General features: G+C 37.0%; 1 protein-coding gene across 4 annotated transcripts in view; it reads left to right on the top strand.

The window, feature by feature from the left end:
* LOC111870148 (heterogeneous nuclear ribonucleoprotein 27C) overlaps positions 1–13,616 on the top strand; it is a 65,772-nt gene extending 52,156 nt beyond the window's left edge. For all 4 annotated transcript variants that reach the window (XM_033753692.1, XM_033753690.1, XM_033753691.1 and 1 more), the window contains 2 exons: positions 2,062–2,152; positions 13,404–13,616. In XM_033753692.1, coding sequence (XP_033609583.1) covers positions 2,062–2,152; positions 13,404–13,522 — 210 coding nt within the window. In that variant the 3' untranslated portion in view covers positions 13,523–13,616. The remainder of the gene's footprint in view (positions 1–2,061; positions 2,153–13,403) is intronic.
* Positions 13,617–16,385: the final 2,769 nt, after the last annotated feature.

The raw sequence follows: 16,385 nt of genomic DNA, 5'->3' as shown, positions 1-16,385 counted from the left end.
TAAACCCGCCTTAGCTAACTTACTGGATTCTTCCCCCAAACTAACTATGTAGCAGGTAAGAAGCTGTACTAGCACCCGTGATGTGATGGCAGACTGTAGGAAGGGGGAAGATTCTTATCTGTGGCAGGTACATTCATTTGGAAAAATGTGTTACCAGTACTTAACTTTCCTTTTATAATACAGTTCTAAATTACAAATGCAGACTGGTATGTAACAATAATTTAATTGACTTTGTACCTGAAGGATCATCACCTGTCCATTTACGAGTACTTCTTATGCGGAATAGGATGATTGACTAGCACTGCTGTGTGAGTCACTTTTAAAATCACCATTTGAGGAATATTTGTACTGTTTCTTCATCAGATTTTTTCCCTGTCCTATAATTGGCTCTGATTTTCTTTACATGTGAAACAGCATTTTTCATGTCCTTGTTTGTATTTTCAGTAGCCTGAACCATAAGATTGTCAATTTCAGAAACGCTTTCATTGAATTTGGGGGGGGGGCACTTCTGTTGTTTTCATAGTATTCCAGATTTTCTTTCATGAAGATCGTAGTTGTGTGAATGTAATGTTATGGTTTCATGACATTTTGTTCATGTATTAGTAGCTCAAATGCTTGAGTGATGGATAAGTTTGGAAAAGTTTAATCTGTTCATTGTTTGTCATTCCCTCCTCAACCTGCATTATTCCTCTGTAGCTGTTCCTGAATGTCAGCTTTCTTGCTGCCAAATTTTGAGGTGTATCAGTTTTAATGGAAAGATACAGCGCATTATGTAACGTTATTTGATATTCCGTTGGGAGTTCATGCAAATACTGTTTCCCAACCCAGTTTGAAACATTTTTTTAAATTTTGTTTTGTTATGGTAGTTGCCATTTTTTTCTTTGATCTAAAAATGGAAGATGTTTCAGAAACATCTTGTAAAATTAGCCAGCACTGAACAGCATTGTTTTTTAATTACATACTGGTACTAACTGTACCAGTGTGTTGCATACTGTTGGTGCTTGCAAATAGAAAGGAAGGGGTTGCCATAATGTTGTGAAGATCCATGTCTCTTCCAAATGTAGAAATGGTTTCTACTTCACAGCCATTATTCATTTTTCTCTATTCTCAAATAGTTTGGCCGTTGTAGTATGGTGTCATTCTTTTCCATTATGAATAACCTTATGTTATATTTTTTCTAAATTTTGAACCATTTATCTTCATTTCTCAAGAATTCAGTCTCCAGGAGAATAAATGTGTGCTTTCAAGGTTGCTAAAACATGTGTTAATATTGGAACTTATTTTCTTGCTGTGTAAAAATATGAATTTGTTGCTGTATTCCACATAAATAAAAGCCAGAACTATATTGCATTTCTTTGCCATGTCATTTTTTTCTGCTAGATTTTGCTGTGTTAGCGTCTCCTTATTTTGCAGGTAGTGGCTTTGAAATTTACTAGTAACTGCAACATCATATTTATTTATTTATTTATTTATTTATTTGCATTTTCATTTGGGTATTTCAGCTTGACAATTGACTTCTCTTCAGCAAAATACTGCATAGCTGTGCTAATTATATCACAGTCTTTGGTATGAATAGTGGGTGTTTTACATTTTGAATTTGCACCAAATTGTCAATTGTCAATATTTGCACCAAGGTATTATTATAGTGTACTCCAAGGAAGATTATTATGTGTAGACACAAGTTACAGAAGCAGAGCACTGGCATCTAGGAACCATTGCTTGAATCTCCTCCCCCAGCACCAAACCTTGGAACAGTTCAGTAATTTGGATACCTGCTGGGTATAATGTTAATGTAGCTGACTACTAGTATGCATCTACTTGAAACTTATAGGATTGTAGAATTTCTTGCAATAATGATCATTTACATGCTTGTACAAAATTATCAAAACATTAACAATGATATTTCTTCACCCCCAGGTCAGAAAATACTATGTGCTAAAAGGGTGGGGGTATTTTGAAATAATAAAAATACTGTTGAAATTTATATCTCCTTTTTCATTTTCCAAGGTTTATGTGCTGTACAGAAACAAAGTTTTAACTATTCTTTATTCGTATTTACAGGATTCATCAAGCTATGGTGGAGGAAGGAATTATGCTGGGGATGGTACCAGTCAGACAGGGGGCAGTTACTCCGGGCATCCACCTGTGCCAGGTGGGCCAAAGCCATTTGACTTTAAAGAGTGGCAATCATCGTGACAGACTGGCCTCAAAATTGTGATGGCATCTTATGGTATGGCCATGGGCGCCGACTTAATATGTTAAAATATGAGGCAGGGAGGTGGGAGGGGGGCCCAAACTTCAGACTTAACTACTGTGTATAATTCCTAGTATAATATATTTGAGATTGTCAGTTTTTAAACAAGGTATGTTATACGGCATTGATCGTGTATATGAGAAGTATTGTATCAGTTTCTATTTCGGATACTGATGCAGACATCTGAATATACTGTATGCAAGTATTCATGCAATCTGATGTGTTTTAGAGGTTTGAATTCTGGGTTAATATAACTGGTAATAAGTATAGATTAATTAGCCGTCAGTGAAGTTTAAAGTCAGCGCCTATGGATTTAGATAGGTTTGTTTAACTAGGATCAAGTTGAAATAGAGAAAAGTTAGGTTCTTTGACAAGAGATCACTAGGATAGTCATGGCTTTGCTTACTTTTACTCTTGACTGATGTACATAAGTGTGTAATGTTTAAAGTGAAGGTTATTATTAATTATTGGTTACTTCGACTTGTCCCCTCTGTAGTAGTATTACTATGAATCCCAGCGTGTACTTGTGAGTGAGGCAGAGTTGAGGTGAATTAGAATGTTGAGCACATGTTGGTCAAGGTTGTTTTTAATCTCTTATTGTAACTGCTTAGCAGTGGTCAGTGATTGAACTAAACCTTTCCTCACTGTTTTATAAGAAATCACTTTAGTGCGAAGTCGTAAGCAAGGCTGAATTTGCATGCCCAATATAAGCGGTTGTGTCAGCTTTTCAGGCTGCATATGTATGTAATGTGTTGCTACTTGGCATTTAACTTTTATGCACATTGTTTTATTTTACTTTTTTTAAATTTGTATTGTATTAAAATTCAGAATCTTTTCTCTGTAGAGCTTTTTGAGGAAGTAAATAGCTGAAGTACTAAAAATAGAATTTGTGCATTTCATTTTTCCACCCATTGTCTTTGCATGATTTCAGGCAGCTTTGTAAATATTCTGAAACCGACATTGCGAGTACATTAGGCCCCTGAAATTTTAGTTGTTTAGGTTTGTAATCAATGCATTGGAGTGGACAAGTTAAAGTAACTGGGTGATAATAACAGTCACATAATTTTTTTTTTTTTGCAATTGCTGTTGAATGTTTGCAGTTGTCGGCTCACAAATTTGCTTGGCCAGTCTGCTCATTGTGGTTCCACATTGTTTAACTTTGATTGTTTTCAGGCTCAAATTACTGAAATGATTTTTGTTAGTAATTAAATCAGGTGAAGATTTGAAACTATTGGTAAATGAATGGGGCCTAAAATTGTACTTGCAGTGTGAGATGTTTTAGGTAGCCACATGCAAAGCCATGTTTACTGTTTGAGTACATGGCGTGACTTCAGTCTCCCAAGATGCTGCCATTAATTCCCCAATAAATTACCTGGATACTGAGTCTGCACACTTACAAAGTGTGCTGTTTTTCGCTTGGTCACCAGTGTAGTTAGAAATAGTTTTTGTAATACTCGAAGGATATTACTATACTGGGGTGGTAATTTTATTTTATAAATCACCTCGTCCTGTCCTCAATACACAATTACCACATTGCTTCCTGAACTTGTGTACACCTTCAGAAATTTAATTGTGTGGCATTGTTGGAAAATGCATCTTATGATGAACTCTGTTGAATTTAAGTACCACCGACATATTATAATATGCTTGCTGGCTGGATTTCATCATTGATACATTTTATGAAGAATTATGGTAAGTTTTACTGGCAGTTACTGAATTCAAATTGTAGCAATCTTGCATAACGCCAATCTTCATTTAAGCCGTATTTCAACTGCCGTTGAAATTTGTTCCGTTGTTCTCAAGTTTCATGTTGTACAGTCATGATGTTTGTTATCAGGAGAGACTCAGGTGACAGTGATGGTCATATTTCATGAAAGTTCTCAAATGTGGGAGAAACGTCCATGCATGGTGTACTGGTGTACAACCACCCTAACATATTCATTTTTAGTGTTTGGTACTTGACTAAGACATTATTGGAGCATGCAGTTCATGAAGGTAGTCTTTCCCATTCTTCCCGTTGGTTCCAGGCAACTCAGGAGCAAATGTTGGAGAAAAAGTGGCACTGGTTGGGAAGGGGACAAAACTGGAGCTTCCATACAAATCCACATAGCAGACAGATATAAAAAACAGTGGTCTAGAACAGTGTTTCTGAAACTTTGGCAACTGCAGACCACTACATGGGTGGTCAGTGCATATGCATTCTGCTCAGCTGGCCTTAGCTGTAAACCATATGGAGTTGCAACTTTTTTTTTTTTTTTTGGAAACTGGGAGAAAATTTATAACTTAAAGTTTGTATCGCTTTTTTTATAACCACAAATTTAAAGTATTTTTTTCCTACAATGTTTCATCATAATTCTTGTAATTTAAATTATTTTATAATTATATGTCATGCAGCTATATGGACTATATAGTATTATGGACCATCTGGTGGAATGCCGCAGATAACCATTGGCCCATGGACCATGGTTGGAGGAACAGTGGTCTGGAGGTGCCCAAATTATCAGCAGCCTGTTGTCAGTATTACTGAAACAGATCTTGTATTCATGCCCACTGCACCAGTTAATTTAGAAATGGATAATCTCTTTCTGTTAACTAGAACATTCACATTATCATCACCATCTGCTTATTTGCTCTTATTCTCATCATTTCAACCAGATTAGAATTGTTGTTTGGTAGCAATTCTCAGGTACTCAGCACAGGCAAATACAGGCTTACTACAGTGAAAGTTGAAATTGTAGCAGTTAAGAAAATAACTTACCTTCTCACCCTGCATTATCATCATCTGTCACATTAATGAACAAAAAATTGGAGATGAATGACATTAATTTATATAGCGTGTATTGTAGGCTAAAGAATTGTGGTAAAATCTCCTGTTATTGTTCCCAGATTCATTGAATATTTTTCTGGTCTAAGCAGAGCTGAATATAAGCAATATATAGAAAACGTTTTGGGAACTGAATCCATTTCTGTCTTCAGGTGTCTTCCCCACCCCCCACCTGAGGATGGAAACAGATACGCTTACTGAAACGTCATGTTTTCTAGTCTCTAGAATAGTTTGTTACATTCACACACTTGGACTCTTGGATGAAAGAATTCCTATAATAAACAGTACTAGAAACACAGTGAAAAAGGAACAACCACAGAGATATATAGGTCGTACCGAAAGTCATGAGCACCTTTTTTTCCATGCAATCTGGGAACAGCGTGGCCAGCGCGTAAGGCTGACGTTACCGCCATCTTTGAACTGATTGTCTAGATAGTGTGGGACCCTCAACATCTCACAACCCTATGGGCCTTCATGGCCTGGTACAGGGATAGCTTCACTTTTTACTGGAGTTTATAGTGCAGCTTAAATGGAGTCAACAGTTTACAGGTTTCTAAATTGACTCCAGAAGTTACAGAGAGCTGTATCTTGCACCAGCCTATGACATGCAAAAATTCAGTCATTGGATTCATATATATATTAATTATAATTATATATGAATAAATCAATTATAGGACATGAACTTTATTTACTGAGTACTTCTGACAACATACAAATTACCAGAGCTATTTCTTGAAAATGGATTCAAAAAGCTCAGTTAACTAACTATGTCGCTATTATATGAAAGGTAAGAGTTCCATGCAATACGCTTGCAGAAGAGTGACCTTGGCCTCACCTCTCATCATCTTTCACTGAGGCAGTTAAAACAGTAGCAGTCTGAGAACTTTTCAACAGAGGGGATGAAAATTTGGATAATTACCTCACCTGGATTTAAAGAGTGTGTTCACTATGTCAAGGATCTGGGATTGTGTGAGTGGTTTGTTCAAGTGGATTGAGGGTTAAGAAATGATGTAAATGATAATTACAATACAGTATGTGGAATAAGGTTACATTTACTGAGTTTCTGTAGAACTCTCCACTTTACAGTACATAGTTATTTCTCGTGGTAGTTGTCAGTAAAATACAACAACAGAATAAGGACTGAGCACATTCCGTTAATTTACAGTTTAGATTTCTGAATGGTTGGCAGTCAAAAATTCTAGCCGTGTATTCTTCTAGTAGTTACTGTAGGATTCTGACGATGGTGTATAACACACAGATATTAGGTTTTCGTACTTTATCCATCATCCTGGTTTTAAGATAATGTTTTGGAAACTGGATCTGTTTCCGTCCTCAGGTGAGGGAGAAAACACTTATTCTGTTGGGTCCCTTAGATTGAATGTCGTCCAGTGATTGAGGCTAGCTCTCTCTAAGTGACCTAACAGAATAGGTGTTTTCCCTCACCTGAGGACGGAAACAGATCCTGTTTCTGAAAGGTCGTGTTTTTCGTAGTTATCTTAAAACCAGGACGATGGATAAAGTCCGAAAACCCAATATGTCTGTGTATTGTTCTGTAAAGATATGCTGTAAACAGAGAAAATTCCTAAGTTCTATATTTTTTGCAGACCGTCATAAATTGGCTCATTGGTCTACACAACTGTCCGGATAAATGCATCTTAATGATTTATCTTTGCATTTTGAATATTTTGGATTCAGAATTTAGAACTTTATTCTTATTGGTCAGCAGCTTTTTTTAAAATGTTAAAGCATCACTGTTGAGTGTAGCATGCATTCTTAGAGCTCCAGAATCTGTTGTTTCTCAATCCTTCGATCTTTGAGCTCACTGTCACACTGTCAGCTTCTTAGTGTGTTCCCCAGATTTATTAGCTTCAGGCCACATATTTTTTAACATAGTTTCAGCTGCAGTAGATACTCTTCAAGAAGTAAATTATAACATTCACTTTTCTGTGCAATATGTGTAAGTCCTGTTTTATATTGTATACAGTAGTATCTTCAAAGATGACATCGTGAAGCTCTGATTTTCACCTGTCCAAGTTATTTGACTTGCCCAGAATGAACTTTTATTGCTGTTCTTGCTTTCCAAAGTACTCATCTTATACAGACAGGCGATGGGGTGAACAAGATTGCAACAAGCTAACTGTCATGTCCAGTGAAGTTTCAGTATATATGGTATTGTAGAAAATACTGTTATGAACTTCAGTGCTAGTGACAATCCAAGGAAGTGTGCTAAGGCAATACATACGTCTGACATGTGCTGCATTCTAAATCCCACCCCCCAGAAATTGTGCAGTTTCCCAGCTTTGTGAAGGAAACTTGTATGATGGCGTTTTCAAATTAATTTAGCTTAATAAAAATTCCTGTCTTCAAATTTCATTGAAGCTGGGCCCTTATACATAGCAGTTGATTATTTCACCTTTCCAAAAGCAGTGTTTTATGGACAGTCTATGTCAGAAAGAGGGGGTATGGAAAGGTAAGCACCTACTTTTTAGGGAAGTTTGGGAAATGGCCTGTTTGTAAATTGTTTTCAACTCTTAACTTCAAGTTCCTGGGTATGTAACTTAGTATTTTCGATTATTTTCTATCTCGTTTCTCCATTTTGCAAAAAGAAAAAAGTTTGCTTCAATATGCACAAAGAGCAGTGAGGATAGTGGCTTGAAATAATTTTTTGAATGGTCAGTACAAAATTCAAATTGGCTGCACCATAGCTCAAGCAGTTAGTCACTGGCTTCCCACCGTGGCGGCCTGGGTTCGATCCCGTGTCTGGTCAAGTGGGATTTGTGGTGGACAAAGTGGCGCTGGGGCAGGTTTTCTCTGAGTACTTTGGTTTCCCCTGCCAATCTTCATTCCACCAATTGCTCCACTATCGTCTGGGGCTGGTACAATAGGTCAGAAGTGGCCGCAGTACTAGGGACTTAGTCCCACCCCACTAGCATTAAAAAAAACTTCATATTCCAATGCAGATATGCAATGAACAGATGGAAGCTTTTCTTTGAAAGGGAGTGTTCTTGACTCCACATTTATATGGAATTAGACGTTTTTATTATTACTGATAGGTTGATTTTATTATGCACAAGCTGCACTGAAACCTAGATTCTTTAGGGAGCTGGGTAGGGAGTAAGACATACATATATTGAAAAGTATGGTTGTCTGGGTTGTAATGTGTTATATTTCAGTAGAACTCCCATGATGTTTTCAGAGAAACATCGATGGATTCAGTAGTTTTTAGTTTTATGATGATTGTTCCAAACTTGTCACAAATTGCCAAGGAAGGTGCTTTAGTTTATATTAAGGACAGATGTGATTAGACAAGCTAACCAGTATGAGAAAAGGGGGCATCTGAAGAATTTTGCTTGTCCCATTGGGTATGGCAACTGAAGGGCCAGCACATTGCAGTGTTTTAAGTGCACCACTAAGAACATAGCAAAAGAAATTGTGAACCACCCAGATGATGAATTACTTACCCATGAAAAGGGGTTGGGGTATCCAAGCGGAAGAGTACAGTGATAAGGATTAATAAGTTTGATTGGTGTCTAATAAAAGACACTAGATAACTTTAACGCAGCCTGTAAGAAAGTCCTTACTATGTTGAAGGAAGAAATTAATTTACACTGATGTGACTCGACCCTAAGGTGGTAATGAACTTTTTTAGAAACACAGTTTAATTGAAAAAAGTGGCTTCAAAAGGGCTTGTTTATAGAAAAGCACTGTAAGTTACCTGAGTTAAGTGAATAAGAAGGGAAGAAGGTAGATTCTAAAGGGTACTGACGTTGGTGTATAACACTCATAATTACTGTGTTTTTGGACTTTTTCCATCTGGCAATCTAGAAACTAGAAAGCGTGTGGGGGGGAGACAGGTACTCAAGTGGGTCCCTCAAAAACCTAACCTCAAGTTAGGACAGAAACAGATCCAGTTTCTGAAATGTCGTGTTTTCTAGTTTCTAGAATAACAGATGACAGAAAAAGTAGAAAAACTCAGTAATTCTGACAGATGAATATGTTTTACCTGGATAAAGCATGGGTTGACACAAGTAATTGAATTTAATTTAATTTATTTACATTCTATAAATCCTAAGCAGGTTAGTACCTTTAGATACAGAACAAGTCAAAAGGTTACATACATAAGTACTGTACAGGCAATTTTAGCTTAAAAATTAATATAACTTAATTTTACATCATTCTGTATTTACATTGAAGTATTCATCTAAAGAGTAGAAGGAATGAGCATGTAGATAATTCTTTAACTCTGATTTAAACTTTTTAGTATCATTGCCCAAGTTTTTAATACTTTGTGGCAGATTGTTGAACACTTTTATGCCAGTAAAGTAGACTCCTTTTTGATATACTGATAAAGTTGATGAGGGTAGGTGGAAGTTATATTTTTGTCAGGCCAGCAATATTTGCGGTATATTGATGCCATTAAGTGCTTCATGCTGCCTATATGTAAGGAGGTGCCTGAATGAATCAAGAGAAAATTCAGGAACACTACTTTATAGTGAGTGGTTCTGTGTTCAGAGTGAGCACATGACAGTATTTTGCCACTGCACATCCAAGGCAACTTGCCAAGTTATTTGCAAGCAACTGTAATAGTGCTTCACATTATTCTGTCAGATGGATTTTGAAAAGAGTGGACCTAATATTCAAGTGGAGATGATGAGTGAAGGTTATTGTATACACATTAACACTTCGCGGACCGGTGATTTAAATATTTAAATCACCCTGGGGACCAGCATTTTTAAACATACTACCCTAACTTGTGCACTGTTCACTTGAAAAATTAACATAAAATCTCCTAATTAATTTTTTGAACTAAAATTTTTGGAGAACACTTACCAATGCTCCTAGAAGTGCTTGAGGGTGTGATATTTCTGGAAACTTTCACCTTTGTGAAGTGCCATTACACAGAACTTGCAAATGTAGACATACTCCTTTTTTTTTGTGAACTGTGCAAACACGGCATTACCTAGAAGTATTCTTCCCCTTGGAATGTTCACTCTTCACAATTTTCACGAGGGTATTTTTCTGCATATCACTCCAGAGTCACCCTGGGGGGTCCACATGAGGCCTTCGTGGGATGGGAGTTGATGGGCCCAGTCGTACTAAGTCTTTGTGTGACCCTGATTCTCCCGCCACCATCTGGACTGTAGCCCAGGCCTTTGCCACATTCATCAGAAATGCTTTGTACTTCAATTTTGAATCAGGGTTTAGATTTTTTGCTGTCCCTGCAATGTTACTACGCACAATGTTATTACCTGCATTATCGTCAGAGCTACTGTCACTTTACTGTCTGTGGCCACAATTCTTTGTTGTCCCCCGTCACTGTCGCTGTCTGAATGACAGTCCATTACTACGCGTCTCACAAGGCAGGTCAGCTAGGTCATCAGAGGAGAATTTGTCCTTGATCCATTCTCCCCAGTAGCTACTGGCTGATACACACAGCTTGAAGAAGGCAAAGCATTTTCCTTTATAGTCGGTTAAGTAAACAGCAAGATCAAGTTACTGACTGCTAACTAAACATTCCAGAGTCTTTATCATGCATCTGCAGGCAGTTGTGTGCAATGTAGGTGGCGCCAGAGCGAGGTATAGTGTGTTGCAACTTACCGTTTTCTAAAAGCCTGTTAACACACGAATGGTCCGCCATGTTTAAAAGCGAAAAACCTCTTAAAGGGTGTGCGGTCTGCAAAGTGTTAATACTGACAATTTTGTGAAATGGGTATGAGGAGAAGGTGGTGGCTGTTAGTAACTGTAACAGTTAGTGCACCTTACCAACAAAAACAGATATTTAGACATTAAATGGACATGATGACTGTTTGAGATGAAATGGAGTTATTGAGAACAGTTAGAAAGCTGCACATTAATAACTTCTATGAGGCCAAAAGGTAAAGGGTTCAAACTGGATCAACTTCTAGAGGTGCATGTACACAGTGCCAGGTTTCCAGCTTACATATGTTATCTGAATTCCAGAGAGTAACTGTAGGCTTGAATTATTAATCACTGTATGAGCCTCACAACACGAGCAAGGAAATACATTTTAAGAGGCTGCAAGAACTTGTGACAGTTGGGTGTCATCACATTCTTTGATGAAACTGCATTTGCAGCCATATTCATATTTTAGGTGATGGATGGCATATTGGAGAGACATCATAGACTTACAATTAAACTAGGCAGCTGTGACAGCAGCGATAACATGAGCAGGGTGAAAGTGATTTTTTTTTCTTGCCCTTTAGCTTCCCCTAACATGTGTAATATGAGGGCTGTTTGGGAAGTGACCTCCAGTGAGCTGTTAACAAAACAGACGCTGAGAAAAAGATATTATATACAAAAAAATACTTACATACTTGAGCTGCTTCTCAACGTAGTCACTACCAGAATTGAGGTACTTGTATCAGGGACCAAGTTTTTGCATGCCTGTGTCAAAGATGTCTTCCACCTGTGACCTCAGCCACATTTTGACACGTTCTATCAACTGATTATTGTTAAGGTGTTGTGTGTGGTCAAACAACTCCCTGATAAGATTCTCCAGCAGTACTCGAGTAGAAGCAGTTGTGTGGAAATGCATGTTGTCCTGGAGAAGCACCACACCGGATTTCAGCATTCCGTCCTTTTTGTTCTGAATGGACCATTGCAGTTTTTCTGGTGTTTTACAGTACACTTCTGATGTTATTGTGGACCCTTATTGCACAAATTCCATCATCAGCACTCCTCTCGTGACCCAGAAAACAGTTTGCTGTCATCTTTCTGGCAGACGTTTATTTAGAGTTTTCTGGTTTGGTGAATATATATGCATCCACTGCTCTTTGTTTTCAACATTCCCAAATGAAACCAATGTTCAGTCACCTGATATGATGTGAATGAGAAATTCATCGCCATCTTTGTGGTATCAGTCTAAAGAAGGCTACAAAAGCCAAAGTCATTCTCTACGTTTTGTGTGCACTCATGACCATTTTTTGGAACCCATCTTGCGCAAAACTTATGATAGCCTAGCTAACTGCAATGATCTCATAGAGAACAGTGCATGAAATTTGTGGAAATTCACATTAAATTTATGAAATTGTGAAGTGCTGTCTTTCACAAATTTTTTGGTCAACACTTTGAACTAGATCACCACTTAATTACAGATGGCTGACCACTTCACTCTTTATCTTGAACATTCTACACCACTGTCTTGCAGTTCCTTCACTAATTACATTTTGACCATAAACCATGCATAATTCACTATGGATTTCCATGACTCATGTTTCTAGCATGAAGAAAGTGGACAATAGCACAAATTTCGCAGCTGGTGGGGTTATCAGTTGCAGGACACATCATAACTGTAGAGACAAGAGCAAACACTATGTGACCTATTATGTGACAGTTTAGAAGGAAGTGAATTATGTGGCACTACCTCGCACATACGAGCTCTCCCCCACTCCTACAGTTGCCTATAATAAATGGAGGTTACTTTCTGATTAGCCCTCATATATGAAAGAGGCAGTGGATATTAATGATGCATATTGATTTGGTGCATATGTGATGTAATGTGGGTGGTCTGATACCATAGCATTACAGTCAGGTTAGTTTCTGTTGTATTGGTCACAGGAATATAACCTGCAATTGTGTGCATGTTTGTGGGCATAGGTATGCATGTAACATGCAGCATTTATATATGCTCTGTATTTGCTTTTATAGCATTGCTTTCAGTACTGAACCGCTGATGTAGTAACCTTTGCATTCTTAGATGATAATAAGCAAAATATAATTCACCTAAATATTTTAATCTTTTCACAAAAAAGCAGGGTGCTAGGTGTCAATTGTAAATGGTAATTCTCTATTACAAAAGATTGCAATTATCTGTGTTGCAAAATTTCATAGAAGAACAAAGTAATTGGTGGTAAGAGTGAGGCTGACATTTTATAGAATGGTATTTTGAATTCTGTACCCTTATATGCCCTTCATGCCACATTTCTTTGTTTCTCTTGTGGACATTACTTCAGGGCTGTTGTGGTAATTTTAAACTTCACTCTTTACATGTTGGTGTTGTGAAATATTGCATATCCATTAAGCATCGGTCAGTCATGCTTATTTAACCTGTAAGGTAAAGCTCCCTGTAACATCGAGGTTCCCACATTTTCTAGACAGTTGACTCATAGATGATGATGAGGTTTATTTAACCTGTATGTTAGCTTAATTGGTTATTTATGTTGGAGACTGCCAGTTCTTTGTAATGTGCCTAATAAATGCCTCACTTCTGATAACCTGTTCCTGAAGGGTTCCAATGCTTTGTAGGTTCCTGGCCAAAGAGCAGAAAGTGCATCAGAACAAATTCTCATGCTTGTCCTAATGCAGGTCAGAGTGATGCAGGTGTGGCGAGCTCAAGTTACACAGGGGGCCCAGGGCCACAGCGAGGAGGTAATTACAGCCAACCCAGCCAACCCCCTGGCTTCCACCCATACCGTCGCATGTAAGTTGGAGTGGGTAGGACAAGACAAGGAGACTGTTCTGTATAGACTAAGGAAATGTATGCACGTATCATTAAGGAGTTGCAGTAAAACCTTGTTAAATTTATGTTTATTTTGATATAAACAGCTTAAAAAGTTTCCAGCTGGTACTGTATTTTACAATAGATCAGATTTTTTTGTTACTTTTTCAGTACATGCGCAAGTAAGTAACTAGGTTTTACAGTAGTTGCCCTATAAATAGAATTAAAATGCACAACTTGACTATGAAGGTATAAATAAACCTTGAAGTTATTAGGTGTCAGTATCAACTTTTTAATTATAAATTGAGTATTTGTTAATACGTGACAGAATTCCACATATGTGTTTTGTTTCATTAGCTTTGACTGTTTGTGTTTTTAGAGTTTGAAAGAGACAGACCATTGTTAACTTGTGTTAGCCCAAATATTTTCAGTTTGAAAAAGAACTTAGAATTTTCTGTGTGTAGCAGACTTTGAAGATGTTCCTTATATGTATGATCAGCTTTTGTTCTGTTAATACTGGTAGTTCTGTGGTTGCATCAAATTACTGCATTGAAAGTGGAGACCATTCATGTGAGATGTCTTTGCTTTTTCACCAAAAAGAAAAGTGAACACTGGGAAATGAGGTGAAAAACTGATGTCCATAATAAGTGAAAGTTTTGTCCATTACAACATGCCATATATTTTATACCAACTTATCGGTTACCTGTCCCACGTCCATCAGGTGCATTCAGGCAATATTGTGAAGCCTTCTATGTTTGTAATCTAGTTGGTTTTGTGAAGTAAAAATGTCATGTTTACAGGTCTTGGATTCTTTTGTATGTGTAAAGAACCATCAAGAAGTGTTTTTCCTCATGTACCATTAGTATATTTTCTGCACATAATGTGGTAAAAACATTCACATTGGCTAATAAAAAAGAAAACTCCTTTCATGAAGGCATTATTCTCATATAAGACACTTTACAAAAGTATGTCATATGATACACATTGTGCAGAAATGAAAGAATTTCTTTTCTTAATGGTTTCTAGCAAAATGCAACTATATCGATACGTTCACTGGACAGTTATACTAGATATAGAAAGACGCATACCAGTGTACATTTGGTATGTCAAGCACATTTCTGTGTACCAAGCACAATGTATACACTTGAAACAAGTGCGGTGTAGGGAAGGTTGGGAGACTGCAGACTGCAATGTCCAGCCAAGACAGAAGCTGTAAGGTGCCCAGCTACCGAAGACCCCTTTATGTACTGAGTTGAATTTCTTAATATCTCTGGCGTAATGTGAAGGCCAGTGGTAAGAATGTTTGGAGGCTGTGTGATACTGCAAGCACTGCATCTCCATCTCTCACCCTTGTACATTCCCTGATCCTCATCCAGTTTTTCCATAGTGCAGCTGAATCAGAAGGGTACTTGTATAGGAGAAAACTAGTATAGTTCTTTTGAGGATGTTACTATGTTAGATTTCCAGGTTCCATTGGTAACGTATTCTTCAAGATTAATTTTATCAGTGAATAACTGGTCTATGCTGGTAGGAAGGTAAACCTTTATTCCAGAATTTTACACTGCAGTCTTGAACCATAGAATTCTGTACTGCAAGTATTATTTTAAAAGTTGTTTAGACTGTTTACCACCATGGGGGGATACACAGTTCTCATCTCTCATGGACTCTGTGCAAGGTCACAACATGGCTTACATGTGCTAATGGCATCAGAAACCAAAAAGTCGCATGACACTGCAACACAGCCTGACTTGAAACTACCACCCTCCAGGTGGTCCTGCATTTGTGTGGTATTATTTTTGCAGTTGTGCTCTGCAACGGAGTTCAGTGATACATTAAATTTTCCACTTAATGTCTTGCACTTTCTCTTGTACTTAAGCTGTTTGCTTCTATTTGAACACTGTATTGGATCATGCTGAATTAAGGGCCGATTTTAATATTGTAATTTTATAGCTTAAAAAATTCTCATAGGAGTTACAGGTACAGAATTTAATTCAGTACATATAAGGGTTACTTAACAGAGTTTATGGTGTGTTGCTTGTATCATTTGAAGTCCATTCTTTTTGATGTCATGTGTTTGTAACTTAGTTTTGATCTATTGAATTGATGTTTCTTTCTTCAAAATTTAAGTGTGAATTAAATATATCCATAGAGACTTAATCTGAGAGGATGATATATTAAATTATTTTTTGGTGTGATTAAAGTAAAACTTCCACCACAGGCCAGATTTTGATAAACGTTCATAAATGTTTTTAATCGCTAGGTGGGGTTGTATTGAATTATTATTTAGTGCATCAAGTTTTTAGTTAATAAGTATCATGAAATGCGACATGTTTCAGCCTTATATCACCTTCAGGAGCATCCAATTATAAAAATATATTCTACATTGGTTTTAATAGAATTGTTTAAAACTTATTTAATTTTATGCTTAAAAGCACTATTGGCATTAAAATTGAATAATATAAGAAGCTAATGAAATAGAGAAATAAAATCATACTTTGCATGGTGTAATGCAGACATTTCAGCATTTCAGTGTGAAAATATGGTCAATGAGATTTTATGGCATATGAAGTGGACACTGAAGAACAAGTATGAATAGTGAAGGAACTGCATTATTTTAAATACTGGTATGTAATCAAAAGTTTTTACAGTTCTGGTGGCTGTTGTTTTATTAATATAAAACTCAGTGAACTGAAAATATAGGTCTTTATGTTTATTTATGAGGTTGTTTAAAAAAGTTCCTTCCCCTTATAGTATATATATATGCCTACACCTTAGGCTGTATTTATCCTAGAAATCCTACCTCCATGATAATTTAATTTTGGTTGATAATACTTCTGTTTTCTGTTTTG

Source organism: Cryptotermes secundus, unplaced genomic scaffold, assembly GCF_002891405.2.
Source record: "Cryptotermes secundus unplaced genomic scaffold, Csec_1.0 scaffold634, whole genome shotgun sequence".
Lineage (NCBI taxonomy): Eukaryota > Metazoa > Arthropoda > Insecta > Blattodea > Kalotermitidae > Cryptotermes > Cryptotermes secundus.
This window is presented reverse-complemented; position numbering and strand designations above follow the sequence as displayed.